At 40.5% G+C, this 24,096-nt stretch overlaps 1 protein-coding gene across 1 annotated transcript in view; it reads right to left on the reverse strand.

Annotated features, from left to right (window-relative positions):
- Nucleotides 1–24,096, reverse strand: part of LOC143106164 (D-amino-acid oxidase-like) — a 97,066-nt gene that overhangs the window by 59,407 nt on the left and 13,563 nt on the right. The window contains exon 3 of the mRNA XM_076270372.1: nt 9,833–9,909. Within this exon, the coding sequence (XP_076126487.1) occupies nt 9,833–9,909 (77 nt within the window). The remainder of the gene's footprint in view (nt 1–9,832; nt 9,910–24,096) is intronic.

The raw sequence follows: 24,096 nt of genomic DNA on the forward strand, positions 1-24,096 counted from the left end.
TTCCCTGTGCCATTCCACTTTTTTACTCATAACACTACTTTTAGACATTAATGTTTGGATTTTTATATATGTGTGGATTACCTAAGTTAATACTAATGTCCGGTGAACATTTCATGCGAATAGCCTCACTGGAAGTATACTTACTGAAAAAAATGTTGACGTGTTCAATACTTATTTTCCCCGCTGTAGCTTCGCTTCGGTAGGCCGATAGCCTACTTATTATTTTGAATGGCTGCTTTAGAAGGAAGAGTTCAAATAAACATGATACAAGTGTATTGAAAAGAAACCGCACTATCTATCCGAGTTTAAACCCCACGCACGACATATCTGCATGGCAGGCAGACGCTAGCAGACGTGATTTGTCTTGCACTAGACTTCATCAGTGCCCGCTTAGGCTGTACTTAATTTAAATGTGGCCAATGTAGTAGGCCTAATATTGGCGATTTCGAGACTGTATAGCCTACAGCCAGGCATAGTTTTGAATCGGCACATGATTTGATCTTTAGAAGACATTGGCTATCTCGTTCAGCCATCAAATGCATCGCAGTAGGCTATTAGCCTATTGCGTTTGTTGAAAAAACTAGATGTACCGCATAGCGGTACAAAATATGACCGCCGCTCAGTCCTGTACATCCGTTCCGCGAAAATAAAGCACACTTCAATTTGTCTCCATATTTTACTCCATCCCCCACTCTTGAAACTTTTGTGTATGCTTGTTTGGCATGCCTGAGTGTGTGTGTGCAGCTGCACAGAAAGTAGCCTACTGGTGCTGAAAAGGTAAATAGATTGTAGAATAGCCAAAGAAGATGTAGCATTGTTATAAAACCTTTAAAATCTCTAAACAATCACAAGTAGGCTAGGGCAGTTCATCACAGTTCATCCATTGCAACTGGATTGATGAAAGGTCACTTACACCTGTAGGCTACATTGTATTTGGGAAAAGCAAAAGGTATCAGCATAATGTTATTTATTTATTTATATATTTATTTATAAACAAAAACATCTCTGTCAGTTCCATGTCGTTTTCAACAGCTATCAAAAACAAAGGTCATTTTTGGATGGATGGATTTTTTTGTGAATGTTTCTTCTTCTACATAAGATTTTAGTCATCTTTAGTTCATGTAATACTTTATTGTCAATGCACAAATTAAGTAACAGTAGTCTGAAACGTTATTGTTAATGCACAAATTAAGTAACAGTTGTCTGAAACGAAATGCTGTTTTACATCTAGTGGTGCAAATAACTGACATGTCCAAATGGGCCTTGATGAAATGCGTCGCTAGACTGTTCATACACATTTTAACGGGCCAAAGTTGAAGAGCTGTTGTCCGTTATTGTTCGTGCAAATATAGGCTGATTCATGTTCCCTTGCATTGTGTAACTGAGGTCCATTGGCTAGTCTGGCTTTCACCAGACCAAGCTCAATCTTTTAAGAAATCAAAAAATAAATAGCGGGCAGATCAGGCTGGGTTCACCAAGCCTAGTCCATAGGCACCCGATATTGTTCACGCTGTGGCAAAAATGCATCAGGGAGTTATGACAAAACTGTAACTAACAAACTAGATCCTAATAGAAAGCTGTTAGCTTCCCTAAGCTACAGGTAGGCTTATAAGTTAGGCCTATTTACAACATAAATTGTCAATAGGCTATGCTGGCGACACAAATAAAATCTCCTTTGGAAACCAATGGCTTACGCCTTACAGTATCAAGCGGACTTAAACTGCCATATCGTGGCGAAAAGTTGTAATAAAATTCACGCAGCTCCATGAGTCAAGGAAAGCGCGAATGAAGTAGCCACTTCTAAATGGGACCCACTACACAGTAGCTTAAGGTGTGTTGCTAAAGCAGCCATAATAAAATGAAGGTGTCATTGTTTGGATACTTCACACACACGTGCTTTTTAATTTCACAGACTACAACTACCAAGCTGGAATCAAAGCACATCGATTCCCCTCTCACACCCTGCACGCACTTAAAACAAAATAAACAGGCGTCTCAGTCTCACGCATGTATAGGCAAAACTGTATCAGACCGGTGTAACGTTGGTAAATCTTCCATTGCACAGAATGATTTTTGTAGCACGTGCAACAAATGACAGTCGAAAGATACAATTACAGTGCTGCTATCAATTTGCTTGGTATAACCGCATTTATAGTTTTCTACAAATGCAATCAATCAAATTGGCCTCCATCACTCAACCAACGCTAACGGTAACATTACCTAGGTCCTTATTGATATTATAAGATTAACGTACCTGCAGTAAAAACCAAGCATGTCCGATAAACATCCTCAGATTTATTTCGGCTTCAAGAAGAAATGGGAATTACATTTCATGTGAACATCATCCTATCCTTATTAGACGTTCTCTGCGGTAAACTATAGTCCTTGTAGGAAGCGTCCATTGTTATTCCAACCCACGTTTAACTTGATAACTTCCAACAAAATTACGTCTCACTGCAACGATGCGCCATCTAGTGGACAAACGACTACTTATCGCCAATACTGGAAATGCAGCCATGATGATGAATATTTATTTTGGCTTTCTTTTAATCCTACTGAATTTGTAATTATGTATCAGCCATTCTAATACCGATAGTATGTGGGTGCCTGTGTGTGTGTGCATGTGTATATGTGTGCACCGCCATCTACAGGCCAATGAGTGTACAGTCACTAAATGTACACATAATCTAATTTTTTTAAGACCCCCCTCATGAAATTCTACGAAACTTGGCATACCCCCAGAAAATGCCAGGTCAATCATACACATAAAATTTAGTGCAGTTCTGAACATCTTAACTGAAGATAGGGGCGATTAAAGCAGAATAATATTGCATTTTCATTTTTTACCGGGGGGGTGCAAATCACAAATGAGTGATTATGGGCCAGATTGATGTGGGCCCTTGAGACCAACATACCATAAAAGATTCTTCATCCTCGGTGCCACGGTTCAGGTAGTTATTTAGGAAAAACTGCTTTTTTTGCGGTTCGGGGGGCCCAGCACGGGGGGGGAGTGGACCCCGGGGACGAAGCGAATTTTTTCCATAAAAGTCTAGTGGGGCTACATACCCACCAAATTTCATGTGCCCCAGTGGTTCAGTGTCCCGGGTATCGTTGACCAAAAATTCAGGAAGTAGATGACGGGAAAAAAAAAAAAAAAACTTTGACAATCCCTATATGACCGCTTCGCTAGCTTCGCTAGCGGCGGTCATAATAATCGTTAGCTTATTTCTGTGAACATTCTTCTATCCCAAGTTAAACATGGCAAGTTAGCCTGTGCCTAAAAGCTGAAAGTAGCCTATTCTTGTGTGTAAGGCGATACATGATTGAAGGTGTAGCCTATTTGCGCGTCTTCCAATGAGTGTGCGAGTTCCTGCAAGTTAGGTAGGCTATACTTTTTTGCGTAGGCTTATGTTGCCGTTTCAACAGTGGAAACCAGGTTTAGTTATGATTTTGTGTGTAGTTATGAACACAAATAAAGGGAACATTTTCGTACACATTCAGATTTCTTTACTGAAAAGTAGCAGCCTATCCAAGTTGTGAAAAGTTAGGCCTATGTGTGTTAACGTTTCACACGGTCAGGATATCGGATGTCACTTCTACAAGTACCCCAGGCATATATTTGAACCTTTTTGAGCTCTTTAGTTATTTAGTTACTTAGGCTACTCGCAAAAGAAGCATTATAGCATTCGCATAACCGGCGTATTGTCAAACAGAATGGACACTAGAAAATTCTAAATTGACCGAGGTTGACCGAGGTCCTCCGAAGTCCTCATTGTGACATAGTAAAAGGGGGCGGGGCTTGGGATCGGTCAATTGTAACACCCTCCCTATGGGGAGACGTTCACTACGCCACACCTTAAGTTATACCTAGAGCTAGGGGAACTCTGAAGCAGAAAACAGCACTACCACTGATTACAAACGGAACATCTTTTTATTTATAAATATTTGTAAAGTTCATTTTCTTTCTTTTGTTAAGGTAAAATGACACACACTTACACAATAAGACAGACTATAAATAGACGTACACCACCTAGTGGCTGCAATTAGTGCAGCCTATAGTTATCCCAGAGCGCTCAAGTAAGACACAGTTGAGAACGTGATTCAATTGTACACCGCAATTCAAGTGTTAAAACACTGCATATCATTCAATACAATACAAACTCCACCACAAGAATACACAGCAAATAGGCTACTATATAGTCCACGGGCAAAGCCCCACACCACTCGTTATAGATGAGTGCCCATAAATACTACAAGGCCTGCTAGATGACTGAATAGGCCAGCCAGAACAAACGGACATAAAACACAAAACAAGGAAACAAAGAAATAAATGAAAGTAGCCCCCTCCTCTACGTGCGCAGCCGACTAGCTGCAAAAAAAAGAATAACCATACGTACTGACACATACAACCCTTGGGCAGAGCGCAAATAAAACAAAACAAACCAAACAACTAAAGTAAAACAGCGGCTAGTAGCAGTAATGCGTGAACCCACTGGATCTAGGAGAAACAAAACAATATTCTCGCATTACAATACATACGCTCATTGGAGCAGAAATAAAATGCATTTATTTGATAAAGTAGGTTAGTCCAAACTAACCTACGTATTGGACTGATTGTTACAGACTCATTTTAATATATCCCACGTAATACAGAAGAGTAATACACTTCCCAAGCATGCCTATGCGGCAGCTGCCACGAGAACAAAGAAACATACCACTTTCCAAACAGTGCGTCTTTTTTTCCTTCCCCAGCTGGATCGCGGCCCCTCTTCTGTCTAGCTCTAATGGACAATATATACGGTAAGTAGGATATAGTGTAACAGCTTGGCCAATAGGTTTTAAATAAAACATAAACCACCCGACCTACCTCAAACAAACGAACAGGTGAGCATGGCAAGAGGACAAACAATCTTCCCAAGCGAGCTCCCCCTGATCTGTGCGCACCTTGCTTCCGGGAAGCAGCAGATTAGGAAACCGCGGCCATGTCCTACCCCATTTAAATACTCGTGTCAATCACAGCTCATTCATTGATAAAAACACAAAACCCTGCCCCCCTCCAAGGAGTGTCAGACACCCAAAGCAGCCAGCTAGTGCACTCTCCCACACATGCACTTTAGACTGTCATAAAGGGCTCTATGTCTTAAGATTTACATGTTTTGCTTCAGTAATGCCAGAAGGACCATTGTTGGGATTGTTTATTTCTCACTCTCACTCTTAATTAGAATGACCAGAGAACACAGGAAATATGTACACAGTATTTAATACACATAAAATGTAGTTTTTGTTCTGATACCAGTCCAATTTTAGTCTCAAGCTGCCATTTGATTTGTTGTTTAAGCCAAGGGGGTGACTGGTCATTATCCTATGGCCTAGGCCACTGACGGGCATGCCTGGCCTGCCAAAAGCTGCTGGTAGATCCAGCTATGATGGGGGTCTTGAAATCAGCTGCTGACTTGACCGTGGCTAACCCTAAAACCAGGGATGTAGTGGTAAAATAAGAGGTGGGTAAACTATGAATTCTGTGATCTCAGTGAGGTGGACTGTGCCATGCGGTATCAGATTTTTAAAAAAGGCATTTAGAACATGTTTGATGATGGTGGAGGTTATTGTCCAAAGTTTGTAATAATACCAGTGGTATTAAATGGTTCCTAGAGTGTTGATGAGTGTATATATTGTGAATATGGATAATACAGTGTGATTTTTGAATGTTAAAAGTTGCAATTCTGAAATTTCAGAGGTGGATAAACTGTGTTTATTTGCGTTTATCCTCCACTACATCCCTGCCAAAACTGACACTGCCGTGTCAAGAGCATTTTGGCATGGCACAAAGTGGAGGAGCCACCGGTGACCCTCTTCATTGTATTTCCAGGTGTAAATACAGTGTCAGCTTGCCTCGTCAAGGCTCTTTAAATAGAAATCTTTGGCCGTGCTTTTTCCACTTTAGGTGGGATGAACTCTTCCAGCTGTAGCTTTTCAGTGAGATCTTTGATCTCTCAAAGTGTCGTCATCTCCTTTGCACTTCTGATACCAATAGACCCCTGAAGTTCGCCTACAAAAAAGCTGCCATCTTTGAGATCCGATTTTTTTTTATGGGAAAATAACATGTGGATTTTGAATTCTCGCACCTGTTAAACTCTCGCAGGGATGAAAAAGTCTGAAATACAGATGTTTTCCTGAACACACTTTTGTCCTCTGCCTTCGAGTGGATACTGTGATCTCCGGTTCGTGAAGGCGGCACACTTTGAGGTTCAGTAAGTTGTGAGTTATTTAACAAAACAAACTGAATTGGAATATCCTTAACCTTTCAAAAGTTATGATAAATTTAGTGATCAGTGAAATGCAGGAAATGCAGGAGTTATTATCCCTGAAGCCAATTAATAGTGCTGAGGACTATCAATTGTGTGTCTGAGTAGCAGGGTTGTGCAAAATTCAAATTGCAATTCTGCTTCCTGTTTATTGCCTCAATTGAAATGCAAGTGAAATTGCAAAAAAGAATTGAATTGGAATTTAAGAGCCAGTTTCAATTCAATTCTGGAATTTTGCACAAGCCTGCTGAGTAGGTGGTTAGCAGCACAGGAGCACTGCAGGGGACTGTACTTTCACTTTTCCTCTCTACACTACAAACCTCAGACCTTCCAGCACAATTCTGCAACCTGTTAGTTGTGGGGTGTGTAAAGGATGGAGAGGAGACTAAGAATAAAGAACTGGTGGACAATTTGTGGCAAGGTGTGGAAACAAATTTCACAAATTAAATGTGGCCAAGAAAAAAAGAGTCGTGGTCCCGGACCAGGGCCAAGGCTAAGTTGAACACTGAGTGAAAAAGTAGGCTTTAAATGCCTGACAAGAAACTGGACTGGAAGTGCACCAACGTCGGGGCTGTCTACAGGAAGGGACAGAGCAGACTACTTGAGAAAACGTATGTATTTTAATGTGCAGCAGAATGTTGAATATGTTTTACCAGTCTGCTACTTCTAGTGCAATTTTCTTTGTAGCCCTCTGTTCAGGCAGCAGCATCAGCGAACGCCACCAAAAAAGAACAAGCTGATTAAAAGAGCTGGCTCACTGGAGCCCTAGTTGGTTATTGAGAGAAAGATGTGGCAAAAACTGCTTCCTCACATATGATGCATGAACTACTGGTCAGACAACAGAGTGTTTTCAGCTGGAGGCTGCCTCAACTTTGCTGCAATATGGACTGTTGAAAGCCATTCCTGCCCACTGCTATGCCAAACAATGACTCAATTGCACAAACACTTCATGGGCTATATCTTGCACTTTAGCGCAATTGACTTCGCGCAAATTGCTTTGTGGGTGGATCTTGGGCGCTGTTTCTATTTTACCAGCGGGATCATGACTGTTGTGCCCGACGCAAATCTAAAATGGGGTGGTCTGAAGTAGCTACATTAATCATGGGTGTGGTTTGGGCATAACGTGCAATAAACCAATCAGAGCGTCATCTCACATTCCCTTTAACAACAGGCACGCTTGTTCCATAGCGGATTGCACTCGTATATTTGAACTCATTGGCAAAGTGAAACTAACTTCACCAAGGAGTCAGTCAACGACAAGACAGTTATATGCAGTTACTTTCACTATTGACTGACAATGGGTTACCACCGAAAACATAGGCTGGAAAAAGCAACACTTACCCTAATATTGCTCAAATGACTGAATAAAACAACATTTATCCTGCAGAGGAGTTGCTTATATCTTGTGACAGTGCGTCTTCAGCTGTGCTCCATACGTGTCTCTCGCCTCTCCCCTAATCACTTTTAACCGTCATTACCAATTTGCAAATGATGGTGAATAACTACTCATTATGAGATGTACAGTATTTCGTAATATCTTTGTTCTAATTATGTTTCCCATTGTAAATGTGCAAATTGTAATGCTTTGCATGGACGTGCGCTGGTGTGCGTTTATGAATGATAGAAGGATGGTGCGTGCACCTGCCAATATGACTGGTGACATGCGCTCTTAAAATAGCATATGAACAACTCGCCATTGACTTCTGACCAGGTTTAGATGGTGTATGATAGCGATTGAACGCGCTAGGCCCCTCCCTAGGTTGTTAATTGCCACACCCCTGGGCGCAATGCTTAAAAAATAAACGTGCAAAATACCGAATTCAACTTTGCGCAGGTGAATAACGAGTATTACACCATGCGCTGGTGACCCAAAATACAGCCCATAGTCAGTTGGGAACAGTTTGCTATTGATTTTTCCTTTTGACAAAATGTAATACAGAAATGTCACTTTCGATGTTTTGGGATCCGTGATTCGTGGAAATGTGTATGCTAGATTTATACCTATTTTTTCACATCGGACACCACACTGATTTCCCTCGTGTAGCAATATTTGTCCTTGTAATTATGTATGGTTTGGAGAAATGGGAACTGCGTCGTATAGATGAGAGGAGCAAAGTGCATTGCGCAACAGGCACCCAAGCAAGCGCTCCTGCAGGCGTAAGCTACGGCTGTACCTTCCCATCAGGCAACAGAAACAGTTTCTAAGTTGACCTTTCCAACTCTGCACAGTATCCCATTAACTGCATGACAATAGGCTATTTACAATATTTTATGTAAAGTAGAGTTTGTAAACACGTTATCATAAACTTAATGCACGCACAACTTTAGTTTGAGCAGGAGAGAGAATAACAATGAATGGACGCAGCAACTACAGAAATTGTAGCCAAGGCTACTTGCTGCTTTCTTTTACTGTCTATGGTTGCTGGTTAACAGCACATAATAAGCTTATTTAAGCAAATTCACAAACTCAAGACTTCAAGGCCATCATGGATATAAAATGTTTTTTTGAAAACAACGAAAGGATGGAGGGAACAAAGCAAAGTTTGGAGTTATTTCAGATGGGCTACGACAAGGTAGGCAAAATTGTGGTGCTTGTCAAAACCTTAGCGCAGGTGGAATAATGCTTAGGTTGATGTTAAAGCGCACACGATGTTTAAAGCCATACACAACGGTAAATTGGAACAAAACTAAAGGTAACTTTAGCCTTTATAGGGCTGTATAAAGTTGTCCAAATTAATAGGTCGTAATTAGGCGTTGTTGTTGTAAAGATATTGCATAGATGTACTATATAGGCTACTACATTTTTAGTTGACCAATGCACGAACAAAACCGGGAAATGGACAAATATTATCAAGGCTTTGAATGTTTCCATCTGTGCACAGGGTGTCTGTAGATCATTGTGCATAGCATTCATTTCAGCAGGCCTGTGGCCATGCATGCGCCCTTAAAATAGCATCTGAATTTGCGCCACTGACTTTAGACCATGAGGTTCCTGGTCTGTGGCGGAATTGTTTTCTGAAACAGCAAAATATCAACAGAGACCGTTTGCGTCGGAACACGCCCCCTCTTTTCGCTGAAGCGCCCCCGTGGGCGCACATGTACCTGTGGAGGGAAAATTCCAATATGCGCTGACTGCAAAATAGGAAAGACAAATGCACGAGTATACAAAGTCAATTGCGCTGGTGTGCACGATAGAGCCCCATATCTAAGTAAATTATAGTTACTTGTGTGGATGTGTGTGGGATATACATTAATATTGTTAGTTGCTGCTTTAACACCATAATTTCCCTTTGGGGATCAATAAAATAATTATATATCTATCTAGCAGCAACAGGTCAGGTGAGTTACTTACAAGCAATAGAAATAAGAGTTGCAATTGTATCTTTAGTAGTCATGGTGAAAATAAAAACAGATTAAAATGGGGATGTGCACAAAATTAAACAAAGGCAAACAAGCTGTAATCAGTGTAATCAGTGGCAGCTTTATTGTACAAATGTCACAGAAGTGATAATAAGATAATACCCTACCTATAGCCAGGGAACATCTCCAACTCCCGCTCCGTTAACTGACGAAAACCCAGCACAATGTCTTTAAATGAAGGCTCCTAAAACAAACAATATAAATATTCCATTAGAGTAAGTTGAGTTCAGTATTCAGTCATCATGGCATATCCATTTCACCTGCTGCCATATCAATATGATATGAATATGATTAGATGCAATCAAGTTTCATCTCTCACATGAGTATATTTTCCTGGATAACTATAAAGAAACCTTTAAAAATTACAATTTATTTCTGTAGTTTCGCTTTCTGTTTCAGTAAGCTAAGCTTAAAGGTGCTCTAAGGAATGTTACACGGTTTCTACGGTAAAACATTTTTAGTCACATGCAGCAAAAATCACCTAACCATCCGCTAGCTACCTGTGCCCTGAATACACTGTAAAAAACGCGGTATCTGTGGACAGCCCAGGCTCCAAAAATGGAAACAAAAACAACTTGGTCCAGCCTGGACCATAAAAACATAACAAACTGTTCCAGTGACGTTACCCAACATCGCTTAGAGCACCTTTAAGTAAATAGTGTATCTGGGTAGGGATCCATTCCATGCTATAATACACTTCTAGGGGATAATGTCTACCAGTCAGTATAGGATAATAAATCATAACAGGAGGAAGAAGAGTAATATAGACTGTCTTGCCTTGTGTAGAAGGCATTGACTTTTTTAAAGACTCAACATTATACTTTCTTGAAATTTCATTATCTGTGTTTTTTTTCATAAAAACAAATGGTCCTTGACAATTCTGAGATATACATATTTCCAATATTAGTGTGTGTTGAGAGTGGACATATGAATCCAGTGTAATTTTTCACTTCATCAGTACAAGGTTAAATATTATTTTGCATACATCATCATGCATTGAAGTAAATTTTGCTTTATATTATAAAGGTTTATAAAGGTTTCAACTTTTAAGCTTATGATAGCGCAAAACAGACCTGCCAACCTGTGCACATTTTGCATAAATGCGTACATTTTGGGCATGCATTTTCACATTAAAATAAGCCAGTATGATTTGTTGTTGTTGTGGAGCGCATTAATTAGAATCTCCCGCAAATCGATTTCATGCGAGAGAGAGGTAGAGAGAGAAAGTGACAAGACACAGTCAGAGAAAATGAAAGGTATAGCAGACGTATTGGCTTCTTTTTGTGCTATTTTTGCAGACCTGCTATTTGTTTCTTAAGGCAAGCTTTATAATCATCTCTCTCCCTCTTTCATTACACATAGCCCGCCGAAGCGATATGATTGATGCCCGATTCAGGGCATCGAAAAAGATAATAGACTAATAAACACACACCCTATGCTTCGCTAAAGTGGATCTAACAACAGTGTTGCTTGCTGTTACTTTTCGTCTGCCCTGAAGTGACCTTAACAAGTCTCACTTGCAAATTCACGTTTGAATTCCTTTGCGTGAAATGAAAAACTTGCTCTGGGTGTGATTGTGAATTTCCCTATAATAGCCTAATGATGATATGTAATCACATATCTCTTATTAGTGCAGCGTGACTGTATGGTGTCAGTGGGGGGCAAGTTAACAGATTAAGGGCCCTATCATGACATTCTAAAATTCATGGTCACTGACGAAAAGTTTAAACAAATTTCGTGGGTTGTTCAGTTTGGGTGTGGTGTAGTTATGAAACGTTATCAAATGCCCGGTGCTTGGCGCTAGAAGGTGGGCCTTATGTTTTTGGGCACAACATCCTTTAAACCAATGAGAGTGATCTGTGGGCAGCCGTGGCCCACTGGTTAGCACTCTGGACTTGTAACCAGAGGGTTGCCGGTTCGAGCCCCGACCAGTGGGCCGCGGCTGAAGTGCCCTTAAGCAAGGCACCTAACCCCTCACTGCTCCCCGAGCGCCGCCGTTGTAGCAGGCAGCTCACTGCGGGATTAGTGTGTGTTTCACCTCACTGTGTGTTCACTGTGTGCTGTTTGTGTTTCACTAATTCACCGATTGGGTTAAATGCAGAGACCAAATTTCCCTCACGGGATCAAAAAAGTATATATACATATACATTGCCTTTAACAGCAAGCAGCGCAACTTCAAACAGCACATCAATATTTTGATGGTCACCGGCACTCTGCTTGCACGCAAGACCGTATGGAACAGGTATTCCATGCTTTATTAAAAACTAGCAGAGTATATAGCCTACACGCATCTGCACTCGTCTATTATTTGAACTCATTGGCAAAGTGAAACCAACTTCACTGTGGTCTAATAGTCAACGAGAAAACAGTTATACACACTTTCACTATTGACTGAAAATAGGTTACCATCGAAAACAGCCTGAAAAAAGCAACAATTACCCCAATAATGTTCAAATGACGGAATAAAAACCTAAGGACATTTATCCTGCAGAGGAGTTGTTGCTTACATCTCGTGTCAGTGCGTCTTCAGCTGTGCTTCATATTTGCCTCTCGCCTAATCACTTTTATCCGTCATTACCAATTTGCAAATGATGGTGAACTACTCATTGTATAATATCTTTATTAGTGGGTTTGATCCAGTGACATCACAGCTCTAATTGTTTAAGCTTGCACCTGGCAGAGTTCTGAGCCATCTGGCAAGCCCACTATTGTTCTTCTTAAGTTTTCTTATTAGTGGGTTTGATCCTGCAAGCCCACAGCATGGCTGAAAGCCATGCTGTGGGCTTGCGGAGCAAGCCCACTATTGTTCTTGTTAAGTTTTCTTATTATTATTAGTGGGTTTGATCCTGCAAGCCCACTATTGTTCTTCTTAAGTTTTCTTATTAGTGGGTTTGATCCTGCAAGCCCACTATTGTTCTTCTTAAGTTTTCTTATTATTAGTGGGTTTGATCCAGCAAGCCCACTATTGTTCTTCTTAAGTTTTCTTATTATTATTATTATTAGTGGGTTTGATCCAGCAAGACCACTATTGTTCTTCTTAAGTTTACTTATTATTATTATTATTAGTGGGTTTGATCCAGCAAGCCCACTATTGTTCTTCTTAAGTTTTCTTATTATTATTATTATTATTTATTATTCCTGTTCACCCACTTTTTGGCCGAACTACTGCTCCTAGACCGTTTGAGCTATCGACGCGGTTCGAACTCCAAAAATTCAGGCCCGAACCGGTGTAACTTGCTTGTTGCTTTCGTGTCGCTGGCCCTTGTCGTTTTCGCGGTATTCCCGTTTTTCGGCGTTTTTCGGCCCCATTGAAATGAATGGCGGAATGTTCAGAATTCAAATTTCAATTGTGACATCACAGCTCTAATTGCTTAAGCTTGCACCTGGCAGAGTTCTGAGCCATCTGGCAGAGCTCTAATGGGCTGGGCTGGGCTGTCTGTGTATATGAAGGTGTGTGCATGTAACTTTTGACCCGAATGTCCGATTTTCATAAATGAGGTACCGTTGGAATCCTTGGATGAGGCCGAGTTCCATTCCCCTGATCAAACCCACTCTTGCAGTTCCTCGGAACCGCAATTCTAGTTATATCTTCCTATTCACCCACTTTTTGGCCGAACTACTGCTCCTAGACCGTTTGAGCTATCGACGCGGTTCGAACTCCAAAAATTCAGGCCCGAACCGGTGTAACTTGCTTGTTGATTTCGTGTCGCTGGCCCTTGTCGTTTTCGCGGTATTCCCGTTTTTCTGCGTTTTTTGGGCCCATTGAAATGAATGGCGGAATGTTCAGAATTCAAATTTCGATTGTGACATCACAGCTCTAATTGCTTAAGCTTGCACCTGGAAGAGTTCTAAGCCACCTGGCAGAGCTCTAATGGGCTGGGCTGGGCTGTCTGTGTATATGAAGGTGTGTGCATGTAACTTTTGACCAGTATGTCCGATTTTCATGAATGAGGTACCGTTGGAATCCTTGAATGAAGCCCAGTTTAATGCCTTGCCAGCACTAAGTGTAAAGGTAATGTAAAAAAAGATGAGACAGCGCGAAGCGCTGTCTCATCTTTTTTTTAAAGCCAAACCATGTTGATACAGGTCATTAAAAAAAAAATATATATATATTTTCCAAATCCATTCAGCCCAGTTCAATGCCTTGCCAGCACTAAGTGTAAAGGTCATGTAAAAAAAGAGGAGACAGCGCGAAGCGCTGTCTCATCTTTTTTTTAAAGCCAAACCATGTTCATATATCATTAAAAAAATAAATAAATAAATAAAGTATTTTACCAATCCATTCAGCCCAGTCCTATGCCCAGCATGCTCTATTCAAACTTAGTCATGTATGTGTACAGTTGTATAGATTATTACATTGAGAAACACACTTTCATACAGATATTATGCACATCCACACATGACACACCTGACACATTCATGTTAAGTTACTCATCATTGCCCGGCAAGAAGTCCACAATCAATTCAATTGTCTTGCCACGATCTGTGGAGCTTACAGACAACGTTATATTGCTATAGGTTCTGTATGCCATTTAAAGCCGACCTAACGATGAGTCCCTTTAAGACGGTGTGTTGCAATGCATTCTGGGTGCTGTGCTGTGATCCGACGGCTCGTCACCTGACCCACCAAACACAACGATGCTTGAACCAGAGCACTTGAACTGAAGGTAGTAAATATAAATAGCTACCAAGGCTCCAAATAGCAACACACTTACACCGTAGCATAATGAGGGTATCTACATGTAAAGCGAAGCATTCAGAACTCTACAGGCAGTTTATTAAAAAGAACGTCAACGGGTCAACGTCAACGATAAGTAAGTCAGGCTAACGTAAACGTTAGCTATTTGCTGTTGTCATGCTAGTGCTATATGCTTTAGGCTACGTGATGGCCATTTATCACACTAATTTTAGGTACTACTTTTACGAGGTCTGTAGTTCTGTCAAAATGTATCTTATCGTTGAACAGACTACAGTTTTATCTTCCTTAGACTTCGTAGATGTAGTTACTACAATTTGGAAGCGAATTTCGAAGTGTAAATATGGTTTTAGTGTGTAAACAGACCAACCGCGATTTTGCAATGAAGTTAATGGAGCCTTTTATGTAGGGCTACTAGGCTACTTTCACGAAGTCTGTAGTTCTGTCAAAATGTATCTTATCTATGAACAGGCTACATGATTATCTTCCTTAGACTTCGTAGATGTAGTTACTACAATTTGGAAGCGAATTTCGAAGTGTAAATATGGTTTTAGTGTGTAAACAGACCAACCGCGATTTTGCAATGAAGTTAATTGAGCCTTTTATGTAGGGCTACTAGGCTACTTTCACGAAGTCTGTAGTTCTGTCAAAATGTATCTTAACCATGTAGTATGTTCATAGATATCTTCCTTAGACTTCGTAGATGTAGTTACTACAATTTGGAAGCGAATTTCGAAGTGCAAATATGGTTTAAATGTGTAAACAAGACGCCTGATGTTTAATGTTAATGAATGGGCACAGTATTATTGTGTACAGTAATGGGCTATCAGTAGTATGTAAACAGTTCATGTGTTATGTGATTTACATAAACTAGTAAACAACTGAAATGTTAAAAGCTGGTATTGTGTTTCCTGAATTCTTACATTCAGGCATTCAAATGAAATGTAATTAAATAGCATATCAATCATGCAACAATGCAAAAACAATGAAACTAGTGTATTAGTAAAGCAGTACTCTGATGTGCATGCTTTCACAAACTTTTGTAAACAATCTTAGCACTTTAAACATTGACTGTTTTGAAGTGCATGTAGGCAATATAGTATAAAAATAATAATTGTGATATCATTACAATTTGATAGGGGTTGGGAGGAGGGGGTGGGTTCATGTAGGTGGGCCCTATGACCCCAAAGTATGCCTTGACTGGGCCTCAGGTCAAAGAAGTTTGAGAAATGCTGATGTAGACAACAAAGCAGCAAGGAGGCGTCGTGTGATCATTTAAACAAGTTTTATGACAAGGTCGATGAGGGTGGGAAAAATCGTACATTTCTGTGCAAACTTTGCCCGCACTTCAGTCACATTGTCTTTTAAGAAAATGCAGTCCTTTTTTCGGTTCCAGCAGCCAACAACCTCAGAACTGACCCTTCAGGCCTCTCAGCAGGCGCTGGCCTTTAACCGCAGCCAGAAGAGAGTCAGCAGAAATTTGATTGCCTTTAAAAAATCTGACTTCTTAAAAAATCTTAAACTGGCTGCATTACGTGATTATTTCTGAGATTCTGATACGTTTTTAACCATGACCTATACACAGTTCTGGTTTGAAAATGTATCTCTTAAAATAATCACTTTATGCAGTCAGCTTAAGATGGCTTACTAGCAACTAACTAATTACCCTAGCAACAACCTAGAAACCACCCATGTAATGTCAACCTAGCGACCACCAGCATAGCAACCATGTTATTTATGCGTTTTAGCTTATTGGATGTTGCGTTAATGCAGACAACTTTTGATCCGTGTGCCCGATTTTCATAAATGAGGTACCGTTGGAATCCTTGGATGAGGCCGAGTTCCGTGCCACTGATCAAACCCACTCTTGCAGTTCCTCGGAACCGCAATTCTAGTTAGTGGGTTTGATCCAGCAAGACCACAGCATGGCTGAAAGCCATGCTGTGGGCTTGCGGAGCAAGCCCACTATTGTTCTTCTTAAGTTTTCTTATTAGTGGGTTTGATCCAGTAAGCCCACAGCATGGCTTTGCCATGCTGTGGGCTTGCGGAGCAAGCCCACTATTGTTCTTCTTAAGTTTTCTTATTATTTATTATTCCTGTTCACCCACTTTTTGGCCGAACTACTGCTCCTAGACCGTTTGAGCTATCGACGCGGTTCGAACTCCAAAAATTCAGGCCCAAACCGGTGTAACTTGCTTGTTGATTTCGTGTCACTGGCCCTTGTCGTTTTCGCGGTATTCCCGTTTTTCTGCGTTTTTTGGGCCCATTGAAATGCATGGCGGAATGTTCAGAATTCAAATTTCAATTGTGACATCACAGCTCTAATTGCTTAAGCTTGCACCTGGAAGAGTTCTAAGCCACCTGGCAGAGCTATAATGGGCTGGGCTGGGCTGTCTGTGTATATGAAGGTGTGTGCATGTAACTTTTGACCCGTATGTCCGATTTTCATAAATGAGGTACCGTTGGAATCCTTGGATGAGGCCGAGTTCCATGCCCCTGATCAAACCCACTCTTGCAGTTCCTCGGAACCGCAATTCTAGTTATATCTTCTTTTTCACCCACTTTTTGGCCGAACTACTGCTCCTAGACCGTTTGAGCTATCGACGCGGTTCGAACTCCAAAAATTCAGGCCCGAACCGGTGTAACTTGCTTGTTAATTTCGTGTCGCTGGCCCTTGTCGTTTTTGCGGTATTCCCGTTTTTCGGCGTTTTTGGGCCCCATTGAAATGAATGGCGGAATGTTCAAGGATTCTAATTCGATTGTGACATCACAGCTCTAATTGCTTAAGCTTGCACCTGGAAGAGTTCTAAGCCACCTGGCAATGTCTAATGGGCTGGGCTGGGCTGTCTGTTTATAATGAAGGTGTGTGCATGTAACTTTTGACCCATATGTCCGATTTTCATAAATGAGGTACCGTTGGAATCCTTGGATGAGGCCGAGTTCCATGCCCCTGATCAAACCCACTCTTGCAGTTCCTCGGAACCGCAATTCTAGTTATTTATTATTCCTGTTCACCCACTTTTTGGCCGAACTACTGCTCCTAGACCGTTTGAGCTATCGACGCGGTTCGAACTCCAAAAATTCAGGCCCGAACCGGTGTAACTTGCTTGTTGATTTCGTGGCGCTGGCCCTTGTCGTTTTCGCGGTATTCCCGTTTTTCTGCGTTTTTTGGGCCCATTGAAATGAATGGCGGAATGTTCAGAATTCAAATTTCGATTGTGACATCACAGCTCTAATTGCTTAAGCTTGCACCTGGAAGAGTTCTAAGCCACCTGGCAGAGCTATAATGGGCTGGGCTGGGCTGTCTGTGTATATGAAGGTGTGTGCATGTAACTTTTGACCCGTATGTCCGATTTTCATAAATGAGGTACCGTTGGAATCCTTGGATAAGGCCGAGTTCCATGCCCCTGATCAAACCCACTCTTGCAGTTCCTCGGAACCGCAATTCTAGTTACTATTATTATTATATCTTCCTATTCACCCACTTTTTAGCCGAACTACTGCTCCTAGACCGTTTGAGCTATCGACGCAGTTCGAACTCCAAAAATTCAGGCCCGAACCGGTGTAACTTGCTTGTTGCTTTCGTGTCGCTGGCCCTTGTCGTTTTTGCGGTATTCCCGTTTTTCGGCGTTTTTGGGCCCCATTGAAATCAATGGCGGAATGCTGGGGCTTTATGACATCACAGCACCTCATTACTTGCACCTGGTAGAGCATCTTGAATTGGGTTAGCTGGGCTATGAGTTTATTGAAGGTTAGCTGAGTGCAGCTGGAGAGTACTAGCACTGGCAGATGTCTAATGGGCTGGGCTGGGTGTCTGTGTTATGGTGTGTGCATGTAACTTTTGACCAGTATGTCCGATTTTCATGAATGAGGTACCGTTGGAATCCTTGAATGAAGCCCAGTTCAATGCCTTGCCAGCACTACAGGTCATTAAAAAAAATATATATATATATTTTCCAAATCCATTCAGCCCAGTTCAATGCCTTGCCAGCACTAAGTGTAAAGGTCATGTAAAAAAAGAGGAGACAGCGCGAAGCGCTGTCTCCTCTTTTTTTAAAGCCAAACCATGTTCATATAGGTCATTAAAAAAATAAATAAATAAAGTATTTCACCAATCCATTCAGCCCAGTCCTATACCCAGCTAACTCCATTTGAACATAGTCATGTGTACAGTTGTATAGATTATTACATTGAGAAACACACTTTCATACAGATATCATACATATCCACGCAGCATTACTAATCAAGTTACTCATCGTTGCCCAGCAAGAAGTCCTCAATCAATTCAATTGTCTTGCCACGATCTGTGGAGCTTACAGACAACGTTAAAATTCTATAGGTTCTGTATGCTATTTAAAGCCGACCTACCGATGAGTCCCTTCATGACGGTGTGTTGCAATGCATTCTGGGTGCTGTGCTGTGATTCGACGGCTCGTCACCTGACCCACCAAACAACAACTCTCTGGGATGTGGCGTAAATATCGCGTAAAAACCTTGTTGCCGGTGTTCCAGTTTAGATGGTGAGCAGGTTAACTTGTGATATTTGCATAAAATCCGTGAATATTCAACAAGACCCTGCCTACTTGTTAACAACGCTTTGCTCTGCCTCCGCCCTTCCAGTGCTGGAGATTCACATTTTCACAAGCCTACAGTGGCGACAGAATATGAAGCAAGATCTTGCCGAAAACATGCAGGAATCATTATGTATGTCTGCTTAAGCATCCACACAAAATGTTGTGCAAACAGGAAATGTGTCAAAGTAAATCAGCGAAGGTTTTGTTGGGTTTCAAACATGAGTCTAACTGAGGCAAAATATTCCAAGCAGTAAGCACCACTACGCCACAAAGAGCAACACTTGCCATTAGTCTAGTAGACTAGTCTACTAGCTTACTAGCTATCCTGATGTCCATGTTAACTGGTGATAGCCTATATTATAAAATGAGCAAACACAGCGAATGCATGCCTTGAATAATGCAGATACATTTTGCCTCAGTAATTTTGCATCACAAACAGTAACAAATGACCCCATCCATTGCTCGTTTTTTTGTGCAGAAACACACATCGTGATGCGCAAAAACTATGAAGATCACTTGTGGGCCTCGAACTGCTCACTAAAATAGCAAGCTAGCAGTAATAGGCCACCCTGCTAACCAATTGCACCACTGGTTATTTTGTATCTATGCAATAGCATGGTGTTCCTATTAAATGAATGTAGGTCTATGTTGTCTTGTGACAGCTTTGTCAATCGATCAAGATATTCATTATAGCAAACATCTAGGCTAAGTGAATGTTTTGCAACAGGCTGCTGAACGAGCAGTAAGTAGCCTAGGCTAAACTATTTTCTAATTTAGGCTACGTGGGAATCTGAAACAGCAACACCTGTCATCAAACTCTCTAGCTACATCGAAGTTTTGTAATATATGCTACCATGATAACCATTTTGTGTCGTCAAATTAGGACCAACAAATTAAATAATATCTAACTTGGAGAAAATAAGTTTCATGTCTTCACTTCAAATAACTAGACAGCTCACTGCATACCTTCACCGAGACATAACACTAAGTTATGATAATTTTTGCACATGACTGACATGTTTCATATTATTAACCCCCAAAACGGAATAAAGTGTTAGTGGGACATGCCAGTTTGTTGTAGGCTACATCAGTTATAGGTTTGGTATGTGAGGCAAAGATGAACCTACTTTGTTGTTTTGAGGCTTGCATATGCCCATGTTAAATTGTGATAGCACCAGTTAACATGGGCATATATTTCTCACATATGTTAACCTGTGTTAACTTTGACTAAGAGTTCAATATATACATAGAAATCTGACATCGATTTCAGCGGCTCGTAGTGTAGTGGTATAGACGATGTAGAAGCTAATCCAATCAACTTTCTTGTCCATGCGTGGTTCAAATCCCAGCTAGATCGCTAGTTTTATTTTTGTCCATTCGTTCAGCATGTGTCATATTTGTGTATTTGTGGATAATGCTTAAACAGACATGTATTAGACATACAATGGTGATGTTTTCAACGATATCTGTGATATTGTCTCACTTGCAAACACTTTGTGAAAATATGAACCTGCACTAGGCGGAGGCAGAGCAGAACGCTCTTAAGAAGTAGGCAGGGTCTTGTTGAATATTCACTGATTTTATGCAGATATCACCAGTTAATCTGCTCACCATCTAAACTGGAACACCGAAACAACCGGGAAGAGGCAACAGGATAGCAGCACGAAAGATACACAGGATACACACGGAATTTTCATGGACGTCCTTATCAGTCTATGGTCTAACTTATAAACGTGTCGGGTCAACGTCAACGATATGTAAGTTAGGCTAACGTAAACGTTAGCTATTTGCTGTTGTCATATGCTTTACGTGATGGCCATTCATCACACTGAATCAGAATTACCTTAGCTCTCAGTAAGTTACAGTTTATTATAGTCATGTGATTTACATAAAGTAGTAAACAACAGTAATGTTAAACGTGTGAACAAGTTAAATTCTACCCCACAAGCCACAATAGGAACGTTCAAGTAAGCGTTAGCACATATACAAACCTTTTAATGTTAGCTAACATGCTAAGCATTGAAAATGAATGCGTTAGCAATAGCCACTGCTTTTTTTGAGCTGACAAGCCCTGGAAATGCGTTAACGTAATCAGCCAAATTGACTCACTTCTTAAGACCCTTGGTATGGTGTTACAAGGATGTGGAGTCGACATGTAAATTGTTAGTATGGTTTTAATGTGTAAACAGACCAACCGTGATTTTGCAATGATGTAATTTTAGGTACTACTTTCACGAAGTCTGTAGTTCTGTCAAAGTTTATCTTAGTTTATCTCAGACTACATGGTTATCTTCCTTAGACTTCGTAGATGTAGTTACTACAATTTGGAAGCGAAATTCGAAGTGTAAATATTGTTTTAATGTGTAAACAGACCAACCGCGATTTTGCAATGAAGTGAATGGAGACAGTTTAGGTAGCCTACTACTTTCACGAATTCTGTAGTTCTGTCAAAATTTATCTTATCGTTGAACAGACTACATGGTTATCTTCCTTAGACTTCGTAGATGTAGTTACTACAATTTGGAAGCGAAATTCGAAGTGCAAATATGGTTTAAATGTGTAAACAAGACGCAAAATATATGTTACTGAATGGGCACAGTATTATTGTGTACAGTAATGGGCTATCAGTAGTAGGCTATGTAAACAGTTCATGTGTTATGTGATTTACATAAACTAGTAAACAACAGAAATGTTAAAAGCTGGTATTGTGTTTCCTGAATTCTTACATTCAGGCATTCAAATGAAATGTAATTAAATAGCATATATATACTCTATCAGTGTATGATGCTTGCATGAGGGAAACATCCCAAAACAACGGCACCCATATAATTGCTGTTGTTTTGAGAAGTATTTCTCATGCAAGCATCATGCAACAATGCAAAAACAAAGAAACTAGTGTAGGTACTACTTTCACGAAGTCTGTAGTTCTGTCAAAATGTATCTTATCGTTAAACATACTACATGGTTATCTTCCTTAGACTTCGTAGATGTAGTTACTACTACAATTTGGAAGCGAAATTCGAAGTGCAAATATGGTTTAAATGTGTAAACAAGACGCCTGATGTTTAATATATGTTAATGAATGGGCACAGTATTATTGTGTACAGTAATGGGCTATCAGTAGTATGAACAGTTCATGTGTTATGTGATTTACATAAACTAGTAAACAACAGAAATGTTAAAAGCTGGTATTGTGTTTCCTGAATTCTTAATTTCAGGCATTCAAATGAAATGTAATTAAATAGCATATATATACTCTATCAGTGTATGATGCTTGCATGAGGGAAACATCCCAAAACAACGGCACCCATATAATTGCTGTTGTTTTGAGAAGTATTTCTCATGCAAGCATCATGCAACAATGCAAAAACAAAGAAACTAGTGTAGGCCTAATTATATTTTACATTAGTAAAGCAGTACTCTGATGTGCATGCTTTCACAAACTTTTGTGAACAATCTTAGCACTTTAAACATTGACTGTTTTAAAGTGCATGTATAGCAATATAGTATAAAAATAATAATTGTGATATCATTACAATTTGATAGGGGTTGGGAGGAGGGGGTGGGTTCATGTAGGTGGGCCCTATGACCCCAAAGTATGCCTTGACTGGGCCTCAGGTCAAAGAAGTTTGAGAAATGCTGATGTAGACAACAAAGCAGCAAGGAGGCGTCGTGTGATCATTTAAACAAGTTTTATGACAAGGTCGTTGAGGGTGGGAAAAATCGTACATTTCTGTGCAAACTTTGCCCGCACTTCAGTCACATTGTCTTTTAAGAAAATGCAGTCCTTTTTTCGGTTCCAGCAGCCAACAACCTCAGAACTGACCCTTCAGGCCTCTCAGGAGGCGCTGGCCTTTAACCGCAGCCAGAAGAGAGTCAGCAGAAATTTGATTGCCTTTAAAAAATCTGACTTCTTAAAAAATCTTAAACTGGCTGCATTACGTGATTATTTCTGAGATTCTAAAACGTTTTTAACCATGACCTATACACAGTTCTGGTTTAAAAATGTATCTCTTAAAATAATCACTTTATGCAGTCAGCTTAAGATGGCTTACTAGCAACTAACTAATTACCCTAGCAACAACCTAGAAACCACCCCTGTAATGTCAACCTAGCGACCAGCATAGCAACCATGTTATTTATGCGTTTTAGCTTATTGGATGTTGCGTTAATGCAGACAACTTTTGATACGTGTGCCCGATTTTCATAAATGAGGTACCGTTGGAATCCTTGGATGAGGCCGAGTTCCATGCCACTGATCAAACCCACTCTTGCAGTTCCTCGGAACCGCAATTCTAGTTAGTGGGTTTGATCCAGCAAGACCACTATTGTTCTTCTTAAGTTTTCTTATATCTTCTTTTTCACCCACTTTTTGGCCGAACTACTGCTCCTAGACTGTTTGAGCTATTGATGCGGTTCGAACTCCAAAAATTCAGGCCCGAACCGGTGTAACTTGCTTGTTAATTTCGTGTCGCTGGCCCTTGTAGTTTTCGCGGTATTCCCGTTTTTCAGCGTTTTTGGGCCCCATTGAAATGAATGGCGGAATGTTCAAGGATTTTAATTCAATTGTGACATCACAGCTCTAATTGTTTAAGCTTGCACCTGGCAGAGTTCTGAGCCATCTGGCAGAGCTCTAATGGGCTGGGCTGGGCTGTCTGTGTATATGAAGGTGTGTGCATGTAACTTTTGACCTGTATGTCCGATTTTCATGAATGAGGTACCGTTGGAATCCTCGAAAGAAGCCCAGTTCAATGCCTTGCCAGCACTAAGTGTAAAGGTAATGTAAAAAAAGATGAGACAAACCATGTACATATAGGTCATTAAAAAAATAAATAAATAGTATTTTCCCAATCCATTCAGCCCAATCCTAAGCCCAGCTAGCTCCATTCAAACTTAGTCATGTGTACAGTTGTATAGATTATTACATTGAGAAACACACTTTCATACAGATATTATGCACATCCACGCATCATTACTACTCAAGTTAAGTTACTCATCATTGCCCGGCAAGAAGTCCACAATCAATTCAATTGTCTTGCCACGATCTGTGGAGCTTACAGACAACGTTATATGACTATAGGTTCTGTATGTTATTTAAAGC

The sequence above is a fragment of the Alosa pseudoharengus genome, unplaced genomic scaffold (assembly GCF_046254945.1).
Source record: "Alosa pseudoharengus isolate Yale_2024_CS ecotype anadromous, Long Island Sound unplaced genomic scaffold, YU_APseudo_1.1 YU_APseudo_1.1_scf_6, whole genome shotgun sequence".
In the NCBI taxonomy this organism is placed as follows: domain Eukaryota; kingdom Metazoa; phylum Chordata; class Actinopteri; order Clupeiformes; family Clupeidae; genus Alosa; species Alosa pseudoharengus.